Source organism: Pagrus major, chromosome 15 (genome assembly GCF_040436345.1).
Source record: "Pagrus major chromosome 15, Pma_NU_1.0".
Lineage (NCBI taxonomy): Eukaryota > Metazoa > Chordata > Actinopteri > Spariformes > Sparidae > Pagrus > Pagrus major.
Window position 1 is genome coordinate 8,896,250 of NC_133229.1, and position 23,868 is coordinate 8,920,117.

Consider the following 23,868-nt stretch of genomic DNA (forward strand, 5'->3'; position numbering starts at 1 on the left):
CACGCACACGGTGAAAAAGATGACATCAAGGCAATCTGTGCCGGGCTTGTAATTGCATTTTGATAGGATTCCTGTGAATAGTTAACCCGAGTCATACGCAGACAGAGTGTGAGCAGCGTGGGGTTCAGCTTTAACATGTCTCTTTTGGACTTTCTGTACATTTGTCCCCACGTTGTTGTCAGCTTTCTCAAGTGAAAGTGTGACTTAAAGATGCGATATGTAAGTTTAGGTTAAAAACATAAAAAAATTAAAAGGGGCACTGTGTAGTTTTTGGAGAAGAATTTTTCTCAGATTTTTTTATATTTTCCAAAACTGAATAAACAAGCTGTTCTCGGACGAAAATAAGGTCCCAGAACTCTGTTTGAAGCTAGAAAAGGTGGCAGGGTCCGCCACATATCAACAAAGTAAAACAGTATGAAACTGTGTTGTCCTTTAAGGTCAGTTTGTTTATTCAGTTTATTCAGTCATGAAAACGAAGACAGTTTGTTTATTTACTTTATTTATGCATAAAAAATCAGTCAATGTTGATCTTTCTCTTCTGATTGGTTCACCTTTAACTCAAATGATCAACAGAATGTGGAGAAATAACAGTTTTAACGTGAAGTCAAAGATGTCTGCGTACTGTGTTGCAGAGATACCTACTAAAATTAGCACGCTAACCAGCTAGCGCCGGCCCTGCTCGTAATAAGGCATGGGACAAAATATTGATAAGGCAGTATATTGTGTAACTTCCTCTTGCTATACGATTATCGATACACATTTTTATTCAAACATGCAGTCGCTCCAAACAGATGACAATGTGATGTACCAGAGTCACGACTTCGTGACTCCTTGTGGTGTTAACTTCTGTAAAATTCTTCAGAACTGCTCTCCTCTCTGGCAGTTCGGCCTTTTGCCAGTTCATGGCTATAATGAGGGCACACATGGACATGGACACGTCACCTTTTTCTACATTGTTCCATCTTAGTTCCTGTCAAATTCTGTGAAACTGACGAACTAGAATGCAGTGAATAAATTCCTGCACTTGTCTTCTTAGGGGTCTTGCAATGTATCGATTAGTACAGAATAGCAGCATCATGATACCCTCTTTATGCAATGTAATGTATAATTGTATCGGGAGTTACACAGTGGTTCCCACCCCTACTTGTATGACCGCCTCCTACCTGAGAGCTGATAGTCTGATGGTATAACTCTGACCTTCGGAGGTGGGTGCTGACTAATGCCTGACCTCCTCCTCCCACCTCTCCCTCCTGTTCCCGCCTGAACCTGCCGTGTCATCCCTGGAGTCATAGTGCTGTTCAGAGCTGCTGTGAATCACCTTGGTACTGTAATCCTGTCATCAAACTGGCCCCAGCACTCCTCCAGTCCTCCGAGCTCCCAGTTTGGGCAGTCTGCCCAGCTTGTTTGGAGTATGAGTTTGACAGGTGGCCAATTTTTACATATTGCACCTTTAAAAACAGCCAATACAGAAAAATGTTCTCTTTTAATGTCAGATATTATACTATATAATATTAGATCACTATTACTGCTGTCATCTACAGATGTCATTATTTTATTATCATGTAGTATTTGACTGCCTCCAATAGATATGTTTAAAAATATGTATCAGGAAATATAGAACAAAGTGGAACAAAATCTAGTTAGAATCTGAGAAATAGGGCAGAAGATATACTGACACAGTTAGACATCTAAGTTCCCACTACAGAGACAGTCTGGCCTGTTGAGCAGCCTCACTGGATAAGTGGTTGTGGGTTAAGGTCATGTCAGTGGTGGTAGTGAGGGAGTTCTGCTTGACCCCCGCCCAGATTAACCCGGCCTGCCCAAAGTTTTACAGACCAAATCAAATCTCAAGTACTCAAACCCTCATCAAATAATTTTTTTTGCCACTTGGCGGAAACAGAAAGGAGCTGTAAACACAACACTGACATGTCATCACATTTGAGCTCATATAGTGAACATGTTAGCAAGTAGTTGCCTAATTTACACCTGCAGCAACATCAGCATCCATTTGGAGTCATGCTTCTGGCTAAATGAATGAAGAAGTAGAATTATCAGAGCTTTTTCTTGCTGCTGCTGTGGCTGGAAATAATGTTGATCAGAGCAGTGATGTACTGAATTAAATCAGTATCACAGTAGAAAAAGCACAGGTGTTCACAGTAACACCTGCTCTTTCTATTACAAGTCAAAATGTCTGATGTGAAAAAGGTTCGTTTCTCCTCGGATTAGTGACGACAGATGGCTGTACTAAAATCCACTGACCTGCTACATTCAGTATTTACTGTTTATAAAAATGTTTTCAAATTAAGCATCTAATCAATTTTTGACTCACTTTTTTTCAAATTTTTCTTCACTCAAGAGTCCAACTCTATGAAGCTCTTTTGCGATCTTGACAATGAACCCTTTCTTGGTCATTTTGGCGTTCTCGTGTTACAGTATTCTTTCAGTATTCATATTGTGAGTCCAAGGGCATTTCTGTACTTTAATTTCTTCTGCAGCATCAAACTATTTCTTGTCTCTCCACAGGGTGGGTCTGTACCAGCCATGATCATTAACTAGTCCAAGAGGTCAAACTGAGGTAGAGCTCATATTTGTCACTGCGGCTCAGTATTATGTAAAGCTGTGGTTCAATACCACCACCTTGTGGATGAACAGGTTCAGGTACTGGCTGTTGGACAACTTTGTTATTTCAATTATTTTATTATCATTATTATTCTATTATTATTTATTTTTTTAGATATTTGTAAAGACAAAAAGTTGTGTTGAAATATACTGGTAAATTTTTGTAACATTTACCCATAATGGTTAAAAATGGCTTTTCCAAACTTGAGTGTTTGGAATTGGACTTTCTGCGCGACACCCTTCCAATGGATGACGCTATATTTTTTTCTTCTTTGAAATTACATTTCACCTTCCACAGAGCTTTTTTTCACACTGTAAATTCCCTGAGATAATTTAGCCGCTTTTAAATAACCTAAGCCCAGGGCTATATGGGATAAGCCTCGGTTAAATGTCTGCCAGAAAAACATAAGACTAATGTTTTCAGTTGAAAATGACACTTGACTGTTCATTTTACTTTACCCAGGTTTTGCCACAGGCTCCTTTAAGCTTTGTCTTTAGTCGATTCTCACGACGCAGGGTTAAGCCCTAGGCTAAAGCTAGGGTTAGACCACTTTGGAATGTGCCAGGATTGTGCCAATGCCTGGGGTTAACAGCTCCCTTAGTCTAGGTTTAATGCTTTTAGCCCTGTGTTAATTGCAGCGTGGAAAGCCCTCACAACTTCCAGTAAGAGTTCCGTGTAGCATTGTTTTGGTTATTCTAGCAGCATGGCTCTAGGGGATGGCCATGTCAGCCTGTCTGTCAGTTGGTCTGCTCCCTCTCGACTGAAATATCTCAACAACTGTCAGATTAATTGCCATGGCATTATGTACATTCATGTTACCAGAGAATGAATTGCATTAACCTTGATCCCCTGACTTTTCATCTAACACCCTCACTAGATTTAAATGTTTGGCTAATAGTTTGGTTTATGAGCAAATACCTTCAAAACTCATGACATTCCCATTATAGTTTGTTGTTTGGTGCTAATTAGCAAACATTATCATGCTAACACACTAAACAAAGATGGTTAACATTATATTGAACATCAGTATGTTAGCGTTGTCTTGTGGGCATGTTAGCATGGTCAGGTTAGCATTTAGCTCAAAGTAGCATTGTGCCTCAGTACAGTCGTACAGAGATGGTAACATGGCTGCAGAAAGTGAAATGATGCTGTGAGCGGTTGAACCAGATATCGATGTGTTGGGTGACATGTGGAGGAGCCCAGTTTAAACAGCTTCAGCTGTCAGAATCCGACCTTTGACCTCTTTGGAGGGGGGCCTTACATTTTAAGGGGGGCTTATCAAAATTAAGCTTGAGGAGTTTGCTGAGCCTCAAACAACATATTGAAGGAAATTAAATTTATTCCCTTTGGCTCATTTAAAAAAAGAGCCATCCATAAATAAAATAAATGAGGTAATTGTAAGAAACCTGACTAACTTACTTTTGTACAGATTTATTTTGAAGCAGCATCACATTGCAAACAATGGTTCACCATTTCCAACTGAATGCAACACTACCTTGACGTTCCCACTACATTGTCAGCAGAGCAAAGCAAACAGTTCTCTTAAAATGCAAAAAAAGAAAGAAAAGATCCCTAGTAAACGTGAAGAAAGCTCATATCCAGCAAAAAAAAACAAGAACCCAAAAAAACCCATGATGTTAATGTTTTAAAGAGCAGAAGTACAGTATTTACAGAACACAAGATTAAAAGCAGACTACTGTACAACCCTTTGCTACATTTACATTCTCACACAGATAGACTTAATTTCCAGAGAAAAATAAATACACATCTGATTTCTATTACACAACCTTTTGCATGTCTTAACCCTATTAAAATAATTTTGTAATCATAAAAATCTGATACAGTATATGTACATACATCTGATGCAGGTGTGTTTCTCACAACACACACATGCTGTTTTGCATTCTCTTAAAATTGGACCGCTTTCATTCTGAGCCACACATTTGGTCTTTCTTTACATGCGAGTTTGTATGCTGACGATGCAATCCTACAACGTTCTCATTTGAACTTGTTGACTGGGTTGCCAATGAGCTCGGGGCACTGCTCCTCGCCTTTTGCAATCTTGTCGCACTTTTTGAAAAAGTCGTAGTTGATCTTGTCAGTTATGACGCTGTCCTGCTTATACTGCGGGTGCTTGGCAACAAATTCCCTCATCCACTTGGCCATGGTCATCAGTTCGCCTGTTTCATGACAGCAAAATTAAGAGTTATGTTCAGGGTTTAAGCTGCATAAAGAGAAAGTCTGTTTTTGGCTTATGAGCTAAATAAAGTTAAGTTTTGTCCTTTAATGGAAATTTACCTGAGGCACGTTTCTTGATGAGCTTCAGATAATTCAAAATGGTGCACCTGGTGTCCACATCAACTTCCATGTTTTCCAGATAGCAGTTAAGGATCGGGATGAGACCCTGGAATACTCCCTCCTGGTGATTGAAAAAGAAAACAGCAGTGATTAGTGGTTAGAGGGCTTAAAACAAGACTGAAAGTCTACAGCCATACTAGCAGCTCTGTGAGGCTGCACTTTTTGCACTGTAATTTGTGATAAATATTTATAAAAAGGCATTCACGTAACATCGGCAGAATTTAAGGAAAAAAAACAACCTCTCATTATTCCACCTCGGGAGTATTCAAGCTTTTTCCAAGATGATTACAAACACTGCTGACCTTTTAGTCGCAGCACTTAAATTGCCTAAATTAGCTACTTTTGTTATTCAACATATGTGCAATGGTATGTTAACAAAGTCAACCCAGATAAAATATACAATTCATAGAAACCCTTTTAACAGAATCCATTCTATCAGTGTTAATATTGGACACTATTTGCCAACAGTTTATTCACATTTCTTCTGGTCCACTTGGAACTACAGAAATTCCAAGACATCTCCAACTCTGAATTGCAGACTGACCTTAATAGTTTTTCTTTCAAGTTGGGTAGCTGTAAATATGGTCTAATTTCTGAAAAAAATGCGGTGTAAAAGCTTGATGTCGAAAACTGACGCTAAACTGCATTGCTGCCTTTAAAAGTGGAATAATACCCCCCCCAAAAAATACTAAATATAAGGGGCATTTAAAGTTTTGAATGAAGGTTCTGGCTTAAAGTTTGAATGAGTAGATTAGAGCTGAAGAGGCTATGAAATAGTTGGAAAAGTGGGAAAGGGATGAAGAATGGAAAACAGCTGGAAGCTAAACTTGATTGCTTGACTAATGGCTGTGAGCTATCCTGCATAGCTGGCATAACTACTAGTATGAATGAGATTTAAAAGTTGAATGAAACTCACATTTTAAGGTTTGAATCGAGTGCATGAATAGATCAGAACTGAAAAAGTGGGAAAGGGATGAAGGATGCAAATAGTGAAGGCTGGGAGCTAAACTGCATTGCTGGTTTTAATTTGCATGGAGAAGCAGCTGAAAGAGTATCAATATTTGAGAGACTGTAACTGAGTCTAATTGCTATGAATGGGACTGAAAAGTTGAATAAATAACTGGAGGGACAAAGGATGAAATACAGTGTAAGATGGGAGCTAAACTGCATAGCTGCCTTAACATGAGGAAGCAGCTGAAGGAGTATGAAGAGTTGGAAAAGAAAACAATATAATGTGAACATGGCATAACACCAGCATGGCAATCTGCTCACAATGAAAATGCTAACATGCGGATGTTCAACAGGGATAATATTTACCACATTCATCATTCCAGTGTAGTGCGTCAGAGAGCATGGCAAATCATCTACTAGGTTGACATAGTTATCCATTAAAGATCAGTAGTGTAAGACAACACCCACCTTTCCATTGATAATGGTGTCAATGCTCATCAGCATGTACTCCTCATTACCACCATCATTGGCACCGTCGGTCTCCAAGCCGTTCTGAGCAGAGGCAGTGCCATCAAGGACCGGGTTGCAGCCTATTGGTAGACAACACAGATGTATCAGCTACTCCTATCTGAGGCAGTCACCATAAACACCAACCTAAAGAGTCACTTTTTGTTTCACTCACCTTTAAAGATGTCCTTTCGGAAGTAAAACATGCCCTCCTGGACAGCGTTTCTCTTCTGTGCAACCTTCATGTTTTCATCAACCTAACGACAGACAAGTGGATCAGAACACTGTGTATATCAAATGTCACACTTTATTTATGTAATATCTCTTAACATTTTATAAAAAAACTAGAGCTTTGTGACTGTTTTTTTTACCTTTGACAAGGGGATCAGAAAGTCCAATTTATAAGACAAGATCACTCTGGTGAGCAGGACCACAAAGACCACGTATGCAGCGTTTTCAAAATCAGTTAGCTGCACCTGAATAATAACAAGGAAAAAATAAAAACAAATTCCATTTACTGTATTAACAGTCCATGTAATCCTAATCAACACAGATAAAAAGCCTAAGTTAATTGATAGTGAAGTTGGTTTCTACCTCCATGGGGCGGAACTCAACTCTCCAGCCGATATCAGAGTTCGGAGGTGGAGGTTTGAACCTCATCGTCTGCCAGTTGGTTGACTGCAGGTTCTGCAAGAAAACAAGTCTGAGTAAATACAAGCCTGTTTTTACACATGGATGACTTTCTTAAAAGGGATACAGAAAATCAAACCTCGAAGTGATCAGACTCGTTTTCGTCGTCCAGGTGAATATTCTCCTCAAAGATGGAGAGTGGATCTCGAATGAAGAGGTGTGCTATGTGTTGGGCCAGCAGCTTGTCAATTCCTACACACAGAAAGTTCATTATTCTTTACCGCACAAGCATCTATAAGTGGATTTTGACTGTGAAGTTGAATATTTGTCTTTTATTTAAAATATTTCATCTATTTCTCCATTTTCTAAATTCATACCTGCATCAAGCAGCTGCTTGTAGATCCCCTCGTCTATCGTCAAGTCAATATCATTGTACTTCTCACTGCAGCTCGACAGGTAGCTGTCAATTGAGTCGTATCTTGACTTGAAGATCCTGTATTTGTCGTTTTTCAACGGCTTCAAAGGAGACAAAATTCATACATTAAACTCAAACTAAAAACCTAAAGCAAGATGTGTAGGTGGTGCTTTTGCCTTTGGACTGAGAAATGTTTGAAGAAGAACAAAGCAAATTATAATCTGGTCTATAGTGGTATTTATCTTAGTAAACAATAAGAAGCTCAGGTGACTGAGAGACTGTCAAAAATGTGTCTAGAATGAAAAGTTTAACAATCACATTCCCATTATCTAGTTATTTGTTGTTGAAAGGAGATTGGGATCTCACTACAGAACTTTACTTTTGTTGACGAACTAATTTTGGTCCACTGGTGGTGCCACTGACACACAAAACACACTCAATCACTAAGTAACTTTCGGTGGCAGACAGAAATAGTTTGAGATCTCAAACTGAACAAAGCATAAACGCAAAAATGCCTTTAGTTTTTGACTAAAACATTATTTTACACCCTAGATCCCTTTTTGGCTAGCTCAATCTGCTCACCTTGAGGCCACGTTCCTCCTGTGTCCGGTCATCCACCGAGGCAGAAATAACCCCCCAGCGACAATCATTATCCGACACAAAGCCTCTGTAGAAGGGTGAGGCTGCACTCAACGCCATCTTGAAAGAGACAAAATAGTATTCAGAAGTGACTGACAAAATTAAAATAAAGCCACACAGTCTAGTATATGAAAAACATGAGGGTTTGTTGGTCTGTTTTGACCTTTTGAACATAAAAATCTTGCATATTTCTGCACAAAACTGCCAGAAACTGCTTGTTCCTTTCAAAATATTTGATTGAGTTATTAGATAATCAGTTATATAATAGTTCAGCTGAAGAAGAGGTTACATATTAAATCATAATATATGACTGGAAGCTTTATCTACTCACCACTATTGGGCAGAATGTTGCTAGCTGGTCGTAAAGGTATCTTGCCTCATCGATGCTACAAGCTTGGAATGTGACCTGAAGAAGTGTCATAAAAAAGTCTGAAGTGCATTCATAAATCACTTACTGGGATTGTAAAGTTGCAGTCACACAAAAGTCAAAATAGTCTAGGTGACAATACTGTTATCACATCACTGTTCAAGGCAACAAAGACTGACATGATCAGGCGGTTTTTTTCAGTACCTGCAGACAGCAGTTGCCCATGCCAAAGCCCATGGCGTCCATGTAGATATGATCAGGCAGAGCTGCCCTCGCTGCCTCACCATCATCCTCGGGAAACTCCTCCACAAATGGAGACGGGGTGCACTTGTCTTTGAAGACTGAAACACGAGAAGGAATACAGTCATATTTATTTACTTGTTCCAAATGACAAAAGAAATGCTTTAAAAACCAACTGAAATCACATTTTGTCATCCCTTTTTTAATCAAAAATAATGTCAATCTGTTTTTAATGTACTGTTCATTTTTTACATCATTAAAAAAGGAAAGAAAAGATCTGTGAGGAGGCATGTTGGTGTTTATATTTGACTGACAGCAGCTGCCACATTGCTTAAGGGCCCAAGCAACACTGAAGAGGAAAACAAAGTAAACAAAATTGCACTGTAGCCTGCATATCATGGGCAGACAGTGTGCTGTAACTGCTGTAAGAACCAGAGCAGCTTGTAGCCGGACTTTGGTGACATTTCTTTCCCTGCTGAATGTTTGCTGTCTGTCTCGTTCGACCAGTTTAGTTGCAGACAAGATGTGTGTTCTGATTTGTAAAAGCAGGAAAGCTTATATAGGATGTTATTGTTTTTTGAAGCTGCTCTGCTGGTTTATGTAAAGATTTGATTGGCTGTATCAAAATAAGGTCTCCATCTATGTAGACAAAGAACTAGCTGTATTCTGTTGAATTCATGTAAAATTAGGGGACACCACCATGAAACCAAAAAAAGTACCTTTTAGTTTCAGTTTCTTTTCTTAAAAGGAGAACGCAGCTGTTTAACAGGCGGAAAAATGCATTTTAAATTCAGTTGGACTTACTTGGTACGTTAATCACGACTTTTTCTCCTCTTCTGTGACGTATGTTTCTGGTAAGGGTGCTGAAAAAGCAAATCCAGACATACAATCAGTCACATACAACATTCACAAACAGGCTTTATAATAGGAGAATAGTTCAATGACAGTAAGTTTTAAAAAAAACATCACAACTGCACACTGTAGCCTGGTGAAGCTGAAATTTAAAGGCCGATAACGACTTTGAGTCTTTAAAAATACAAAATCAGCTAATATAAACACAAACATATGACAGGATTCATGAATTTCAACACTTAATTATCCCTTTATTTATTAGATGTTTTTGCTCATCGCGACCAAAAGTGTCAATAATCCGGCAATTTAATAGTAAACTGATATGGTTTACGAACCAAAACTCTATCAGTGTGGCAACCACACATGCACACTGTCATATCGTAATTATAACCACTAGGCCTACCTGAATCTTGGGTGGCTGTTGATGGCTTCATCTGGGAAAAACAATGATTTGGACACTCCCTTTTCAACAGGGGTCGGCCGGTACTCTGGTTTGGTGAAACCTGGGCAACCTAACCTAAAAGAAAAGACCACAGCATACACAACTCTTATACACCTCCAACTAAAAACTACTGCAGCCAGTGATCATTCTTTCAATTGTTTTCTGAATTAACAGATACATCTTTTCTTTCATATTTTTGTTGTTGCACTTTATGTTGAATACTGTAAGCTAACCGAATCCATCAGATTGATAAGATTAAACATCCTGTATACAACTCTTAAGACTCTTTTTCACACTAAGGACACAGTTTGTTGTTCTTTTGTTCTCATCTCCACTGACAGATATTAAAAGAGGGTTAAAAGTACATTGGGAATGCGGTGATGGTGGAGAGCGTTTCATTCTGGTTGAGGACAGATGAGGCCTCTCGTCGTCTCTTGCCCATGTTGCCCTCCACAGTGTTGAACTCTGACATGGTCCCGCCGTACGGCTGCCCTGGAGTTCCCTCAATCATGTAGCTGCTATACTCCGGTCTCCAAAGCGTGGGGTGACTGCAAACATATAAAAAGTGTTGAGAAAACATTCTGCCTAATAGGTCATGTGAGCACTTCCTGGTCTCAGTATCACGATGACCTTTCCGATTAAATAAACTCTCCCCTTTATCGTATGTCAGCCATTATCTTGGCGAGGCAAACGAACGCAACGTATTTGTGCTCCAGAGCGTGCTCTTTGGTGTGTGCGACAGAGGGGCAGTAATGAGGAATGCATCGGCTCCACTATTCCCACTGCCACTGGTATTTCCCCTGGGTGAAGTTGGCTCCACAGATTTAGGCCGACGTAATGGACAGCGGGCTAGCATAACACTCACAAGCTTGTCCAAACACATTTACACTGCCTCCAGAGAATTCCTCTTCCCAAAGAAATGTTACTACAGTTTAGGCATGCAAACGGCATTCCCAGGAGAAGCTCGGATTGTTATCACTGACAGATGTCCTGAGGGAAAATATCCTCGTTCCAGCGCTGCATTTTAGACTTTAAAGTGATTTATCTGGAGCACTTTTGTTAAAGTTATTATACAATTTAATATACATTTTTTAACCATCTATTCTAACAACTATGCAAATACAAATGGGTTTTCTGTTTGTTATGCTTATTGTAGAGTTCATTAAAATTACTTTGTCTCTTAAATTCATAAGCAATCCAAGCTCAGAAGTGACATTATCAGAGAAACTTTGCAAAAAAGTGCAGCAATCCTTTATTTTCGTGTTCAAAGCCTTCAAACTGAACTCAGAAGCTTTTACCTGTGACATTATCTTTGATCAGAGAGGATTTCAACTATTATTTTTATGATGAATCGATGAATTGTTTAGTCTATACAATGTAAAAAAGCTGTGAAAGATTTGCTTATCATCACAATTTCTCTGAGCCTAAAGTGGCGTCTTCAAATTGCTTCTTTTTTCCCTTACAGCCCAAAACCCAAAGACTTTCCATCTACTATCATGAGTGACAAAGAAAAGCAGCAAATTCTTACATTTAATAAGCTGAAACCTGCAAATGTTTGATATTTTCAAATAATTTACAAATAGAAGACACAGAATAAATCAAGGGGAGGGTTTCACAAACTTCTCTTGACACAGTGGGCATTAACACTATGAACTGAACAGAAGTTTGGAACCAACACTTCCTTTTGTTGTAGAGCTGAACCTGGTCAGAGAGGAAACCAAAGTGTAACAGAAGATGCAGAGATGGACGAGAAACAAATCTGCAGCCATCGTGACTAAAAGACAAAAGCACCACATTTGTAAAACAACCCTTAATGATTGACTGGGAGAATGAGGAAAAGACTCTCTAGTCTAGTACACAGAAATGTAACCTTTTGGCCTGAGGAAGAGCACTGTTCATCACATAGATAAATAAAATGGCACTGAGTAGAGTCCATACTTCTGTCAAGGCCAAACAGTCCCCTTTAATTCAATCAAGCATAATCCAATATCAAATAAAACATTTAAACCTGCTAGATCCAATTCTGACTAGGATCTGTATCAACCTGATTTTTTCCATCAAGATCAAGACTGCCCAGTTTCACTACAGACATGTTTATTTAACAAAAATGGCTGATTTAACAAAAACTCTGCAGTGACTAATCGGCGTCTCACATCTGCTTTGGGGAGTTGTGTCCCAGTACTTCTTGCAGAACACAGCCAGACAAGTGAGGGTGGATGTGTGCCAGACAAGAGCGGCCCGCTTCAGGTCCCGACACATCATTTGAAATGGGTTCAGATCTGGAATTGGACTGGGCCTCAGCCATTCCTTGGCTGTTTGTTTTCTGAATTGCTTCGGATCATTGTCATGTTGCACGATACATTTTCGGCCAAGCTGGCGACTCTAGGTTGTGTTCCCAGTTTTTACAAAATTCCCTCAGAATTCGTGATTCTTGGGACTATTTGGCACCGTTTAGGTCCCAAGGATGAAAAGCAGACCCTGATCTTAACCGTCACACCACCATGCGTCACTTGTGGGAGAAGGTTCTTCTGGTTGTATTCAGTGTGAACTGTAAGGTGTGTCTTGTTTAACAGTTATATTTTGGACTCATGTGTCCACAGGATGGAGTTGCAGAAAGCTTCAGGTTTCTCCAGGTGTTCTTTCGAAGAGTTGAGACAAGCAGCTTTGTTCTTTTTTCAGATGACAGGCTTCTTCTGAGGAACTTACATTCATTCATTCTGAGGAATTAATTTTCTTGTGATTGTGAAGGCATGCACACAATGCAGCAGAGAGGTGTGCTCTGTGCCTGTGGGTGAAAGCCCAAAGGGGTGATATGTCAATCATGTCATGTAACGTGACAGAAGAATGAACCCTGACTTTGCAAGTCAAAGCACATGGGGCTTGTAGGCAAATTAAGTGGGAAACATGGTGAGACGGGGCTGTTTGACTCCTATTACAGGGTGATGCGTTTTCATGTGGGCGCGTCGTTGGAGTTAGCCACTCAAATAAAGTGTTGAAAGTAACCGAAGCAATGGACCGAGTGTTCCACAGCAGCCAGAGAAATGCAGAAGAATCACATGGTCGACCATCTAGCAGCTGAACGATATCAACTCTGCTTGTACATTTCACTAAAACAACCCCTTACTGAACACCTGCAGCTTTTATAGAGTTTGATCCTACTTTTAACAGTGCATGACTTACTAGGCCAAAATAAATAATAAATAATCTTAATCACAACCATCCACTTAATAGCTCATTATGTTCCAAAACAAACCATTAAACAAACACGGCAACAGTGCTGTTGCTATTTTCTGTGATGCCCTTCCACAGCATATTTGTGAACTTCCAGTAAGAAAATTTTCACTTTAACCACACAGGTCTTAACAAAATAAGCATGTGTTTAGAGGGAAGGAAACAAAGTCGAAAGCCAAATAAAATCAAAATGATCCAAGTAAATTATGGCTTAACTCCTTTAACAGGCAGACTATGCAGCATTTGTTGGTTTCTGTTTGTAAACACATCATTCAAAAGTGCATCAAGCCATTCAGGAGAACAATAGTTGATAGTTAAGTCTCAGTAACCTGCTGTCAAATACTGACGGTCTAGGTTTGCGAGCCACCAACACGAAGCAGATCAACCGTCTTTCTCAGGAGCCGTTGGTGCCCAGAACCATCCCAAACACAGCAAAATAAGAAGAAAAAATAGAGTTACAGGCTCCAACACACTTGGATCATAAATGATTATGATACTGTTGAACTGTGAATATGCTCTTCTGAATTCAGGGAAGAGATATAGGCTTCCCTTGTGCAGGCACAATCGATACAAACATTCCTTTGTTCCTGTATCAACCAAGCTTCTTAACAGCCAAAAATGAATGTGATGGTTCTGTATATGTATATGAACATATGTGTATATGGAAATGAATGTACATTCATGACTCCAGCTAGTGTATGGATGTATGTGAGTGAATGGATCAATGAATGAATGCTGTGATAAAGTGCTGGGATGTGTGACTGAACCTATATTTATGACAGAATTAATGTTTTGGTAGGTTGACATGGTGTTGTGGTGAGGCTGATGTGAGGTGATGTGATGCGAATGCTTATGTGAATGCTTGTGTGGATGTATATTTATGGCAGTATATGTGTAGGATCGTCCAGTGTTAGTCTGTGTCTATTCCACCACCGTCTTTTAACCTGATGTACGTTTGTACGGCATGTTGTCTTTATTGTATGTCATTTTTGTGCTGCAACTTCTTCCCTATCTCCGAGACAAATTTCTCCCTGGTGGAGACCAATAAAGTAACCTTAACCTTACATTATTTTCTAGGAAAAACATGTACAAATACATTTAACCCTACAAAGTAAAGACATGTAGATCATTTAATACATTTTAAATGTAATAGTTAACTTAATGTAACAAGTTGAGCTGAATGTTCGGACATGTTCTGTCCTTACTTGGGATTAATCTTTTCACCCTGGTCCTGGAGAGTGTCCAAAACATCTGTGCCCCTCAGGGAAAGTCGAACCTTTTCATCCTTGTCGTCCAACTCCACCAACATGTACTCGACCTAAAAGTAAATAATCAAATAAAATAACAGGTGAGGACACATGATCAATCCACTGCGCTGCTTTATGCATACATCTCTAAGACCAGGTTGTCAATCCACGCTAGACTACGTTTTCAAGATCAGACCGGGTCGCCATCACATCAATTCCAATTCATCAGTTATGTTTCCTTGACTTTGACTCTGCTACCCTGTAATCCCCTGTCTGAAAGGGGGATTAATCTATAACAACAGCATTCCACATTGTTAGAAATGAAAACACTTTGTCCGAGCTGTAGCACACTGAAGTTTTGTGGACTGGTGGCGGGCTAAAAACTAGAAACTGGTGTGAAAAACTGACTGAAAGCAAAGAGCCAAGCCCATGTGTTAACACATTGTGTAGCAGTCTCTCAGGTAGTGTTTGCTCAACGGGGAGTGTCCTAAAAATATGTATTATTATTATTATCATCAGACAGTTACTAGGAAATGATTTGCATACTTAAAATGAACTTTTATAAAAGGAGCTGTTTCACATATATACCTTTCGCTAGTGGATAACTTTTAATAACTATGTTTGATCATTCTCAAAAAACTGAAAAATCTTATTGTTTTGACTCACATTCTTGTAAAAATGTATAATAATTAATAACATTATGTAAATATATAATGATTACATAATGTTTTCATTATGTCCAGCAGTAACAACCAAGTTTGACTCTTCCCAACTAACATTCAGACATTACAGATGTTGTACACTGGAAAGAGTTTCAGTAACAGCGACATAGGTGCATGCAAATATCCACACAATATTTAAAGTTGCAGATTTACATGAGATACATGTTTTTTGTTTTTTCTTCTGCAGTGGAAGTAAAAACACCAGGACTGGAAAACGAAACTGATTATTAAAAAAGGCCAAAATTGCATCATGCACAGCCACTATGACCGACACATCAGCAGGCAAACACAGACAGCATTTATTTTCAGCATATGGTTTCATTTTAGGCAAAAAGTCTCGTTTTTTACCTCGTCGCCCCATTTCAACACATCTTTCTGACGCTCCTTCACTTTGTTGTAGATGTTGAGGAACTGAATGATGCCGTGCTTTCTCACATGGTCGGCATACTTCTTGGTTTCTTCCCAGTTCAGTGGAGTCCCCTGTGACAGTAAACCCATCGCACAGACGAGCTGCTGGAGGTGGAAAACTGACGGCTTCTGTCTTTATCAACTTGCACGCCGAGCGTTAGCTAGCTAGCTAGTTTGTCCAACCGGTGCGGAGCTAGCATGAAGTCCCGGTCCAGACAGAAGGCAGAACCAGGGGATCCTTCAGGTGCTGTCAGTGGGCTCACAGGCTGAGTGGCAGAGTCTCTTGGTGCTGTTAAGCGGCGTGCCCTGTCGGTAACCTTAGCTGGGCATCCAGAGGAAGCAGGCCCCTGCTCATCACTTGCTAATGTCTGGTTAGCTCGGTAAAGCACACCCGAGGGGCTGACTGGCTGCTCCCGACGAGTTAGCGGGTACCCTGCCCTTAAAGCTTCGGCTCGGTTAACGACCGAGGACTGAGCCCGTTAACGTGCAGTTCTGTGATGGAATGACAGCGAGGTGAACCGGTAGGTAGGTCGGTGCTGCCACACCACTCTGCTGCTCTCAGTCGGACTGTGTTGTACATATGAACGCCCTCCTGGCTCCACACACGTGATACCGTCAGGCGGAGTGTAGAGCGGGGTGACGTCACCATGACTCAGCAGTCTTCGGCGCTCGGCTCCTCCCACTGACCTGTCGATCAGAGCAGGTAGCTATAGAGATGATACCTTCAAGTGCTGTCGGAAATAGCCGCGCACTAATGGCAAGGGAGAAATCACATGAAATGTGGAGACTTTCTGTAATGGCAGTAAAGTAGCAGTATTTTTGGCTATTATTTTCTCTTTTCAATCTGTAACCTGAAAAGCCAAAACAAATGGAAAAGGGCATTTTGTACTTTTTCTACATTCTGTTTAAGAGAGAAAATGTCACATTTTTCATTTTCAAAATGCCATTTCACAAATGTGTTTGTGATGTCAATATAGGCTACAGTTTACTTTTTCAGTTCAGCTTCAAAATGATCCAAGTAAATTATGGCTTAACTCCTTTAACAGGCAGACTATGCAACATTTGTTGGTTTCTGTTTGTAAACACATCATTCAAAAGTGCATCAAGCCATTCAGGAGAACGATAGTTGATAGTTAAGTCTCAGTAACCTGCCGTCAAATACTGACGGTTTAGGTTTGCAAACCACCAACACGAAGCAGATCAACTGTCTTTCTTGGGAGCCGTTGGTGACCAGAACCATCCCAAACACAGCAGAATAATAAGAAAAAATAGAGCTACAGGCTCCAACACACTTGGATCATAAATGATTATGATACATTATTTTCTAGGAAAAACCTGTACAAATACCTTTAACCCTACACATTAAAGACATGTAGATCATTTAATACATTTTAAACGTAATAGTTAACTTAATGTAATAAGTTGAGCTGAATGTTCGGACATGTTCTGCACGTCCTGTCCTTACTTTGGATTAATCTTTTCACCCTGGTCCTGGAGAGTGTCCAAAACATCTGTGCCCCTCAGGGAAAGTCGAACCTTTTCATCCTTGTCGTCCAACTCCACCAACATGTACTCGACCTACTTTTTCTGTAGCTTTCATATAGCTATGGCTCGATTATTCTGTATAGCATAGAATAATAGTTTCTCTTTTTATTTTACATTTTACGTCTAAATATTAATTCTGGGTTAAAGACAATGCCCTTAAATAGCATATTGCTCTGTTATATTTTACATTGATATACAACAGATAAAATCATATTTTCTCAGTTATCAAAACTGTTGTTGAGTACTCATCTGTTAATTGACAAATCAATTTATCAATAAATTGTTTCAGCACTTTTTGTAACTTTGGACTCCTTGGATCAGACATGTAAAATTAGGCTGAATTTACTTAGACACTGTTGAAAAATTGGAGAAAAGGGAGATAAATGTATCACTTTAAGAAAATGGAAATTTGCTAAATCATAATAAAAGACTAACTCTTTGTTTGAGCTAATCTGCCTCCACAAGGAATTTATTGCTTGTGGACCCAGGACATTAAATTCTGTGAAATCAAATCAGTGCATGGGAAAAGAAAACTAAACTAATTTAGGACACATTATGTACGCTTTCTTTTCCCTGGTTTGCCCTTTTCTGAAAATCAAACTAAGCTATTTACTTGCCGGGTATCTTGTCAAATCATTTCCTAAACCACAGCATGAAAATGAACAAGTCATGTTTACAACTGAAGCGGGGCAATAACTAGCTTATCAGAATGCTACCTCACCTAGTCAAAAAAGTGATTGTAATAATGACACAGCACTTGACTTCCGAAAGGGTGTGTCAACTGTACATGCATGAGCAGGTAAAACAAGTTCACGGATCATTGAACTTCACTGTCATCTGTCATTGATTGATAGTGCCCTCCCTCAGACCAGAGAGAAATGCCACAATAAAAACATAAATATGGAAAATCTCTAGTGTGAATTAACCAAAGCTGTTCAAACCTTTGCAGAAGTTTTTGTGTTGGATCCCATCACTTGTATTGAGAAGCTGGTCAAGAAAATAGGTTTTCAGTTCCTTTAACATTAATTTTATAACTGCTTCACAGACTTTATGTCAATTCCTTCAATTTCACTCCCTGTATAATGTTTAGCTAACAGAATAACCTTATGTGTCAACTTTGGGACTCATTGGTAAGAAACATGTATTGTGCATAATAGCCTTTTTATGTGTTTAACTGGCTTGTGGTACATGCCTAAAGCCCTTTTTCCTGGCTCTCACAGTATTAAGTATGTTTACCGTGTAAATTAGCAGGCTGTAACCCTCGTCACAGAGCTAAAAATTTGGTTTTACAGTCATTCATTATGGTTGACAACAAATTAGAGGCAGACTTAAAAGCTACTTGTAGCCACAGGATTACTTACTAGATGCCTGTGAGCTTCTAATGGAATGGAAAACTTAAACATATGTAAAGATATATAAGAAGTATGCAAATGTTTGAGTCTTTTGGCTGGAAATATACACACCCTTTGACAACACTTGTAGGATTAAAGATAGGAAGTCAAAAGTGCATACCTCATGATTCAAATGGAAAATGGAAACGTAGCCCTCCAAATGGCCTCATCACTACGGCCTCCTGGTCCAAAAATACTGCTGTGGACACCATGCAAAACTGCGGAAACTTAATCTGTACATTGCTGTTACCACAGCAGGCTGACACTTTTGAATACCATAAAGCCTTATGCCAATATCAACTGTACCTTTGCCGTTTAAATACTTTCCCAAAAGAGTAAAAGGCACCACTACAAATGTCAAAAAGATGTGATTTGAGAGCAAAAAGAGCAAAATAATCTTGTGTGCATGCAGATTTCTTCAGTGATGGTGGTCAAAAACAAACATGAACTAGATTTTTTAAAATAATAGGGTCACGCAGACACACCTCTCGACTCACAAAATAACATGATTATAAATAAAATGACCATGGCTCAGAGTATAGCTTACACTTCATCTCTTTAATTTAAAAACAAACAATAAATGTAAAGACATGAGCAGTCAGGGAATTCATGAGTACTGACCTCCAGGAAAGCTCAGGCTGACAACATCACTCCCAAGTTATATTTTTCTTTTTCTTTTTTACAAAATAGTTTGTTTTCTGTCACATCTGAACCCATTCAACCCTCATCATTCCAACATTTTCCCAACAGAATCCCGATAGTGTTTGTGACGATCACCCAACATACTGCTGGATACTGTACATCAGATGCATGTAGAGAAGCTGCAGCATGACCGTGTGGCGAGTTTGAACACTAATGACAAGCACCTACTCCTGGTAGGTGGTGCCAACACTTACTTCAGCTCCACCTCATTATTCTGTTCAAGTATCTGAGAATCACAGTAGCTTTAGTCACGACAGACACGACTGTTACAAAATCCTTCACTATTAATAACTGTTACTAATTACTGTGTTGTTAGTATTTTTAATTTTGTGGCACTGGGTTAAAAAGACAGATTTGTTAGCATAGCAGCCTTTATATAGCTTTTTTTTTATAGCTTTCATTTGAGTTTTAAATAACATTACAGAAAAAGGGTTTATGAAATTATCTTAACTGAATTGGCCCCAAAGGTAAATTTCTGTCTAAGAATGATAAAAATGGCTATTGCTTTGTCTCCATCACAAACTTTATCTGACCTTAATCATGCCATTTCTGCTAATTAAAATTCTCAAAATACATTTCAAGGCTTCTGAATTCTGCTTTCAAATTGTTCAATTTGTTTCTAATCAAAGGAGTTTTAACAAGAAATTTTAAAAGAACATTGTCCCAAATTTGTAATCCTTCCATTTTACTCATTTTTGCTCATCATTTAAACTGTGCATCCTAGTCCTGAAAAAGGGACGACTGGTAGAGTTTAGAACCAGGATTTCTGCAACAGAAAAGCTGGAGACATTTAGACATGTAAACTACATCATTATCATCATCTAAACCCTTATATACTGACTGGTGCAGAAGACACTGAACTGGCTCTGGACTCTCGTGTTTTCCGTGTGGGGATGGTGACAACACAGCATGAAATGCCGACTGTAGCTTCTGGCAGCTCGTCATCCTCAGTCCATTCATTGAGGTCGGGGTTGTAAACCTGAATGCATTTCTTGTACTTCTTCTCGCCCTCGTTCCAGCCTCCGAGGAGATACACCTTGTTGTTCAAAGTGGAAATACCGGCTGTGCTCACTCCTGTGTGAAGAGGAGTGCAGTAGCTCCACTGCCCGTTGCTGGGGTTGTAAGATTCGACAGCGAGGACATCCACCCTCTCCCCACGACCTCCCAGCTGACTGCCACCGATGACGTAGGCTCGGTCTCCCACGGTGGCGGCGCAGTGCCATCCTCGAGGTGTGCTCAGACTGTTCTTATCCTGCCAGGTGTCGGTGGAGGGGTCGTACGAGCACACAGACCTGGCGTAGGCATTGTTGATGTAACCTCCTGATACAAGGATCTTGCCGTCGATGACGGAGCTGCCATGGCAGCAGCGGGGCACCTCCATGGGAGCTTTCATCTGCCATTGGTTGGAGGAGGGCACATAGCACTCCAGAGAGGCCTGGACACCATCACCGTTTCGCCCTCCGACAGCAAACAAGAGGCCGTTGAAGGTGTTGAGGCTGAAGTGGGTGCGCCTCTGGATCATGTTGCTCAAGTGAATCCAAGTGTTGAAGCGTGGGTCATATCTAAAGAATGTGTGAGAGAGGAGGCATTTATTTTCTGATTCTACACAAACTAACAAATTCAAAATTAAAAGCACAATTAGCTCCTACCTGCAGAAGTTGCTGACTGCATGTTTCGCCTGATTCCTTGCATCATTCTGGTCCTCACCACCTGCCACATACAGGAAGCCATCTAAGACCGCCACACACTGGTTGAAGCTCTTTGCTGGCATTTCTGTCAACTTATTCCAAACGTTATCTGCATCTCTGTAGAGAACTTCTTTGCTGAGAGATTTCTCTGTCAGGGCAGGGCGTCCACCGACTGTGAGTACCACCTTGAGGCCTCCGCGTACCTTTGTTCTGCGTGACTGGAGGATGTTCTGTTGGTATGGCAGCAGATGGTAATTCATGGCGTCAACAAGGAGACGGTGGCACTCGGAGTCTTGCATCATTCTAGGCACACTCTGGACATGATTCACCAGGTCTTGGGCAGAGATAGTGCCAAAGCGGATGAGAGTAAGCAGATCTGCCGCGTACTTCAACCTCTTCTCATCGAAGTCCAACCATTTCATGGCAATCTGGAAGGCTGTGATCTCGGAGGGAAGCTGCAGGGAATCATCCGAGAGGAAGTCACTGATCTGCTCGTAGGTGAGCTTCAGGAACTGCTCCATCTCAGAGAACTCGATGAAGTTCTCCCGCATGAACTTCTGCGATGCCTCCTTGGTTTCTTTCAGGTCATAGGCATCGGCGATATTGGCCACATACATGCAGTTCTCCACACTGAGCTCCTGCATGAGGAAATCACTGCACATCTTCACTAAGGTGCTGATCTGCAGCAGCATGGCTGCAGCAATAGTGCTGCCAATGCTGTACAGAGACAGGGTCAGCTTTCCAGAGTAGGCATATGTGATTGCTGTGGCAAGGCCGACAGGTGACAGGTCGTTCAGGTCGATCTTCTGGAGGGATGAGTCCTTCTTCAAGATGTTGCGAATGTACTCGCTGCAAGAGGCCATGACAACCTTGTGGACATCGAATGACTTGGACTTGGTGGAAACCGTCAGATCGCAGAGGAAGCTGTCCTGCCTCATGGTGCTCAAACCCTCCAGGAGGTTGGGGGCATACACAGAATCATTGACTTCAGTCGAAATGCAGCTGAAGCCGTTTCCTCCCTCTAACAGAGTGTTTAACCCGTTGATCTTGTTGATGGGGCTGTCCTCAACCATAATGGTCATTTCATTGATGTCCCCTTTGCTCTTCTTAGCTGTCTTGTTCTTCTTGGGTGCCATGGCTGTTGCAGCAGAACGCAGCCCAAACCTTCCAAAAATATAAATTAAACACGTTAGGAAAGTGCCAGAAAAGCTGTATCATTGGTCAGATAAAGTCATGTGCTACAGATCTTCTCTTCTAATGAAAATACAGAGAAGTTCAAGGTATGCCACATTCACTTGTACACTTCTACATACTGTTGTCTTTGCCCCAAATTAAGCAATAATGTCAGATCCCTGCACATTTAACTTGTTGTGTCTAAAGAGGAACATTATCGCTCATTTTAGAGTTAGTAGAATGTATTTAGACCCAACCAGACACCTCTGAAAGCATGTGTGCTACCAGGTGATGCTGGGGCATGTGAGTGCGTCAACATGCCCCTCTTTGCATCTGTCACAATTTATCAGCAGTATGTCCAGGAATAGCAACGCTGGACGGCTCACCCATGACGTTCCTTTTATAGGCTTTGCGACATGAGCAGCAGGCCTCATGTCCTCTGAATGTTTAACTTCATATCAGGACAAATATTCGTTTTTTTGTCACTTTTCTTCATTTGCTCTAATTCTGTAAAGCCTGTCCTGAGGCTGCAAATAAGACGATTTACAAGACAAAAAAAGTTTCATAAAAAGCCACTCCTCACATTATTTACCCACAACCCTTAGCTTAACTTACTGTCACCCTGACTGTGTAAATAATAATTTTACCAAAAGCTCAACAGCTTCAAACGGTTAATTTGCCTTCTGAATTCCATGTTAGCAAGTGAAGAGCACATTTTCCATTCTGAAATGACCGACAATCGCTGGCGCATTAACTGCACCAAACTGCCTTTTCAATGCTAAAATGGCAAACGATAAAGCATGGCAAAGCTCCACATACCTGAGAAATGAAGTTGAGGCTGGGGAAGAAGGAACTTGTGCCTCCAGTTACTGGAGCAGGAGAGAGAGAGAGCAGCAGTTACCCCAGCTGAAAGGGACATGTGGTTAACTCCTCCTCTTGGGGAGTGAGTGCCAATCAAGTATTGTGCAAAGCATGGGACCCTACACCCCACCTCCCAATATAGTGTCCTACAATAGCCTCCAATCAGTTGATGTCAACATACTGCGGGGGCTCGACCTATATCCTCGATGGGACATCACATGAGGAGCTTCATCAGGTCATTGTTGAGAAATATCTCATTTGTTATCTTTTTTAAGTATCCAGAAGGAAAATTATTTTTTGGGATAATTTAGTTGCACAATACATTGGAAATAAATGATATCAAGTAAAAATAAGAATGATCTTGATTTATTGTTGGATGTGATCATGGATGATCCAAACGGATATCAGCAGACTTTATTTTGAGAGAATAGAGACTAAAGTGTGCAGAGGAAACTCTCAAGACATGAGCACCATTTAATTACCATCGCATTTAAAAGTGTGAAACCAGAAAACAAAGGTTAGACTTGCATTTGCTTTGTGATCAATAAGTCATCATCTAAAAATACCCTGCGCCTGGGTAGTTTTAGGTTATTGATCACAAAGCAAATACAAGTCTAACCTCTGTTTTATAGTTTGATGAAATGTCGTTGGATCCAAAGATCACCTGTTCTTTTTAATACCTGCATTCACACTCCTTATCCAACCTGTCATTTGCTCCTTTTATACACTTAAAACTGTTTCCTGCAACTCTCTTTAGAAGTCTCTAGAGACTTACAAAAAGGTGAATTCAACAGTTTGATCAAGACCCTGCCGGCTGATGGGATGGTTGCTTACACCTGACATGTATGCAGATTTTTGAAATACTTTTATTGTTTTTTC

General features: G+C 40.3%; 2 protein-coding genes across 2 annotated transcripts; both read right to left on the reverse strand.

Annotated features, from left to right (window-relative positions):
* Positions 1-4,035: 4,035 nt before the first annotated feature.
* Positions 4,036-16,240, reverse strand: gclc (glutamate-cysteine ligase, catalytic subunit). The gene is made up of 16 exons (XM_073482011.1): positions 15,570-16,240; positions 14,458-14,570; positions 10,387-10,569; positions 9,983-10,096; positions 9,532-9,590; positions 8,692-8,828; positions 8,452-8,526; positions 8,064-8,180; positions 7,444-7,582; positions 7,206-7,318; positions 7,031-7,123; positions 6,808-6,912; positions 6,612-6,693; positions 6,398-6,519; positions 4,919-5,039; positions 4,036-4,800 (listed from the first exon to the last, which is right to left on the reverse strand). The coding sequence occupies exons 1-16, from the start codon at positions 15,717-15,719 to the stop codon at positions 4,619-4,621; spliced, it is 1,905 nt and encodes a 634-aa protein (XP_073338112.1). The 5' UTR covers positions 15,720-16,240; the 3' UTR covers positions 4,036-4,618.
* A 2,864-nt stretch (positions 16,241-19,104) lies between these two features.
* Positions 19,105-22,992, reverse strand: klhl31 (kelch-like family member 31). The gene is made up of 3 exons (XM_073481732.1): positions 22,948-22,992; positions 20,917-22,119; positions 19,105-20,829 (listed from the first exon to the last, which is right to left on the reverse strand). The coding sequence occupies exons 2-3, from the start codon at positions 22,089-22,091 to the stop codon at positions 20,097-20,099; spliced, it is 1,908 nt and encodes a 635-aa protein (XP_073337833.1). The 5' UTR covers positions 22,092-22,119; positions 22,948-22,992; the 3' UTR covers positions 19,105-20,096.
* Positions 22,993-23,868: the final 876 nt, after the last annotated feature.

Excerpts from the sequence above, each read along its gene's own strand:
- gclc (XM_073482011.1), bottom strand. The coding sequence starts at position 15,719 with ATGGGTTTACTGTCACAGGGGACTCCACTGAACTGGGAAGAAACCAAG. Across the intron at positions 14,571-15,569 it reads TGTTGAAATGGGGCGACGAG|GTCGAGTACATGTTGGTGGA; the intron begins GTAAAAAACGAG and ends ATTTACTTTTAG. Across the intron at positions 8,527-8,691 it reads TGGGCAACTGCTGTCTGCAG|GTCACATTCCAAGCTTGTAG; the intron begins GTACTGAAAAAA and ends ACACTTCTTCAG.
- klhl31 (XM_073481732.1), bottom strand. The coding sequence starts at position 22,091 with ATGGCACCCAAGAAGAACAAGACAGCTAAGAAGAGCAAAGGGGACATC. Across the intron at positions 20,830-20,916 it reads GCAGTCAGCAACTTCTGCAG|ATATGACCCACGCTTCAACA; the intron begins GTAGGAGCTAAT and ends CACATTCTTTAG.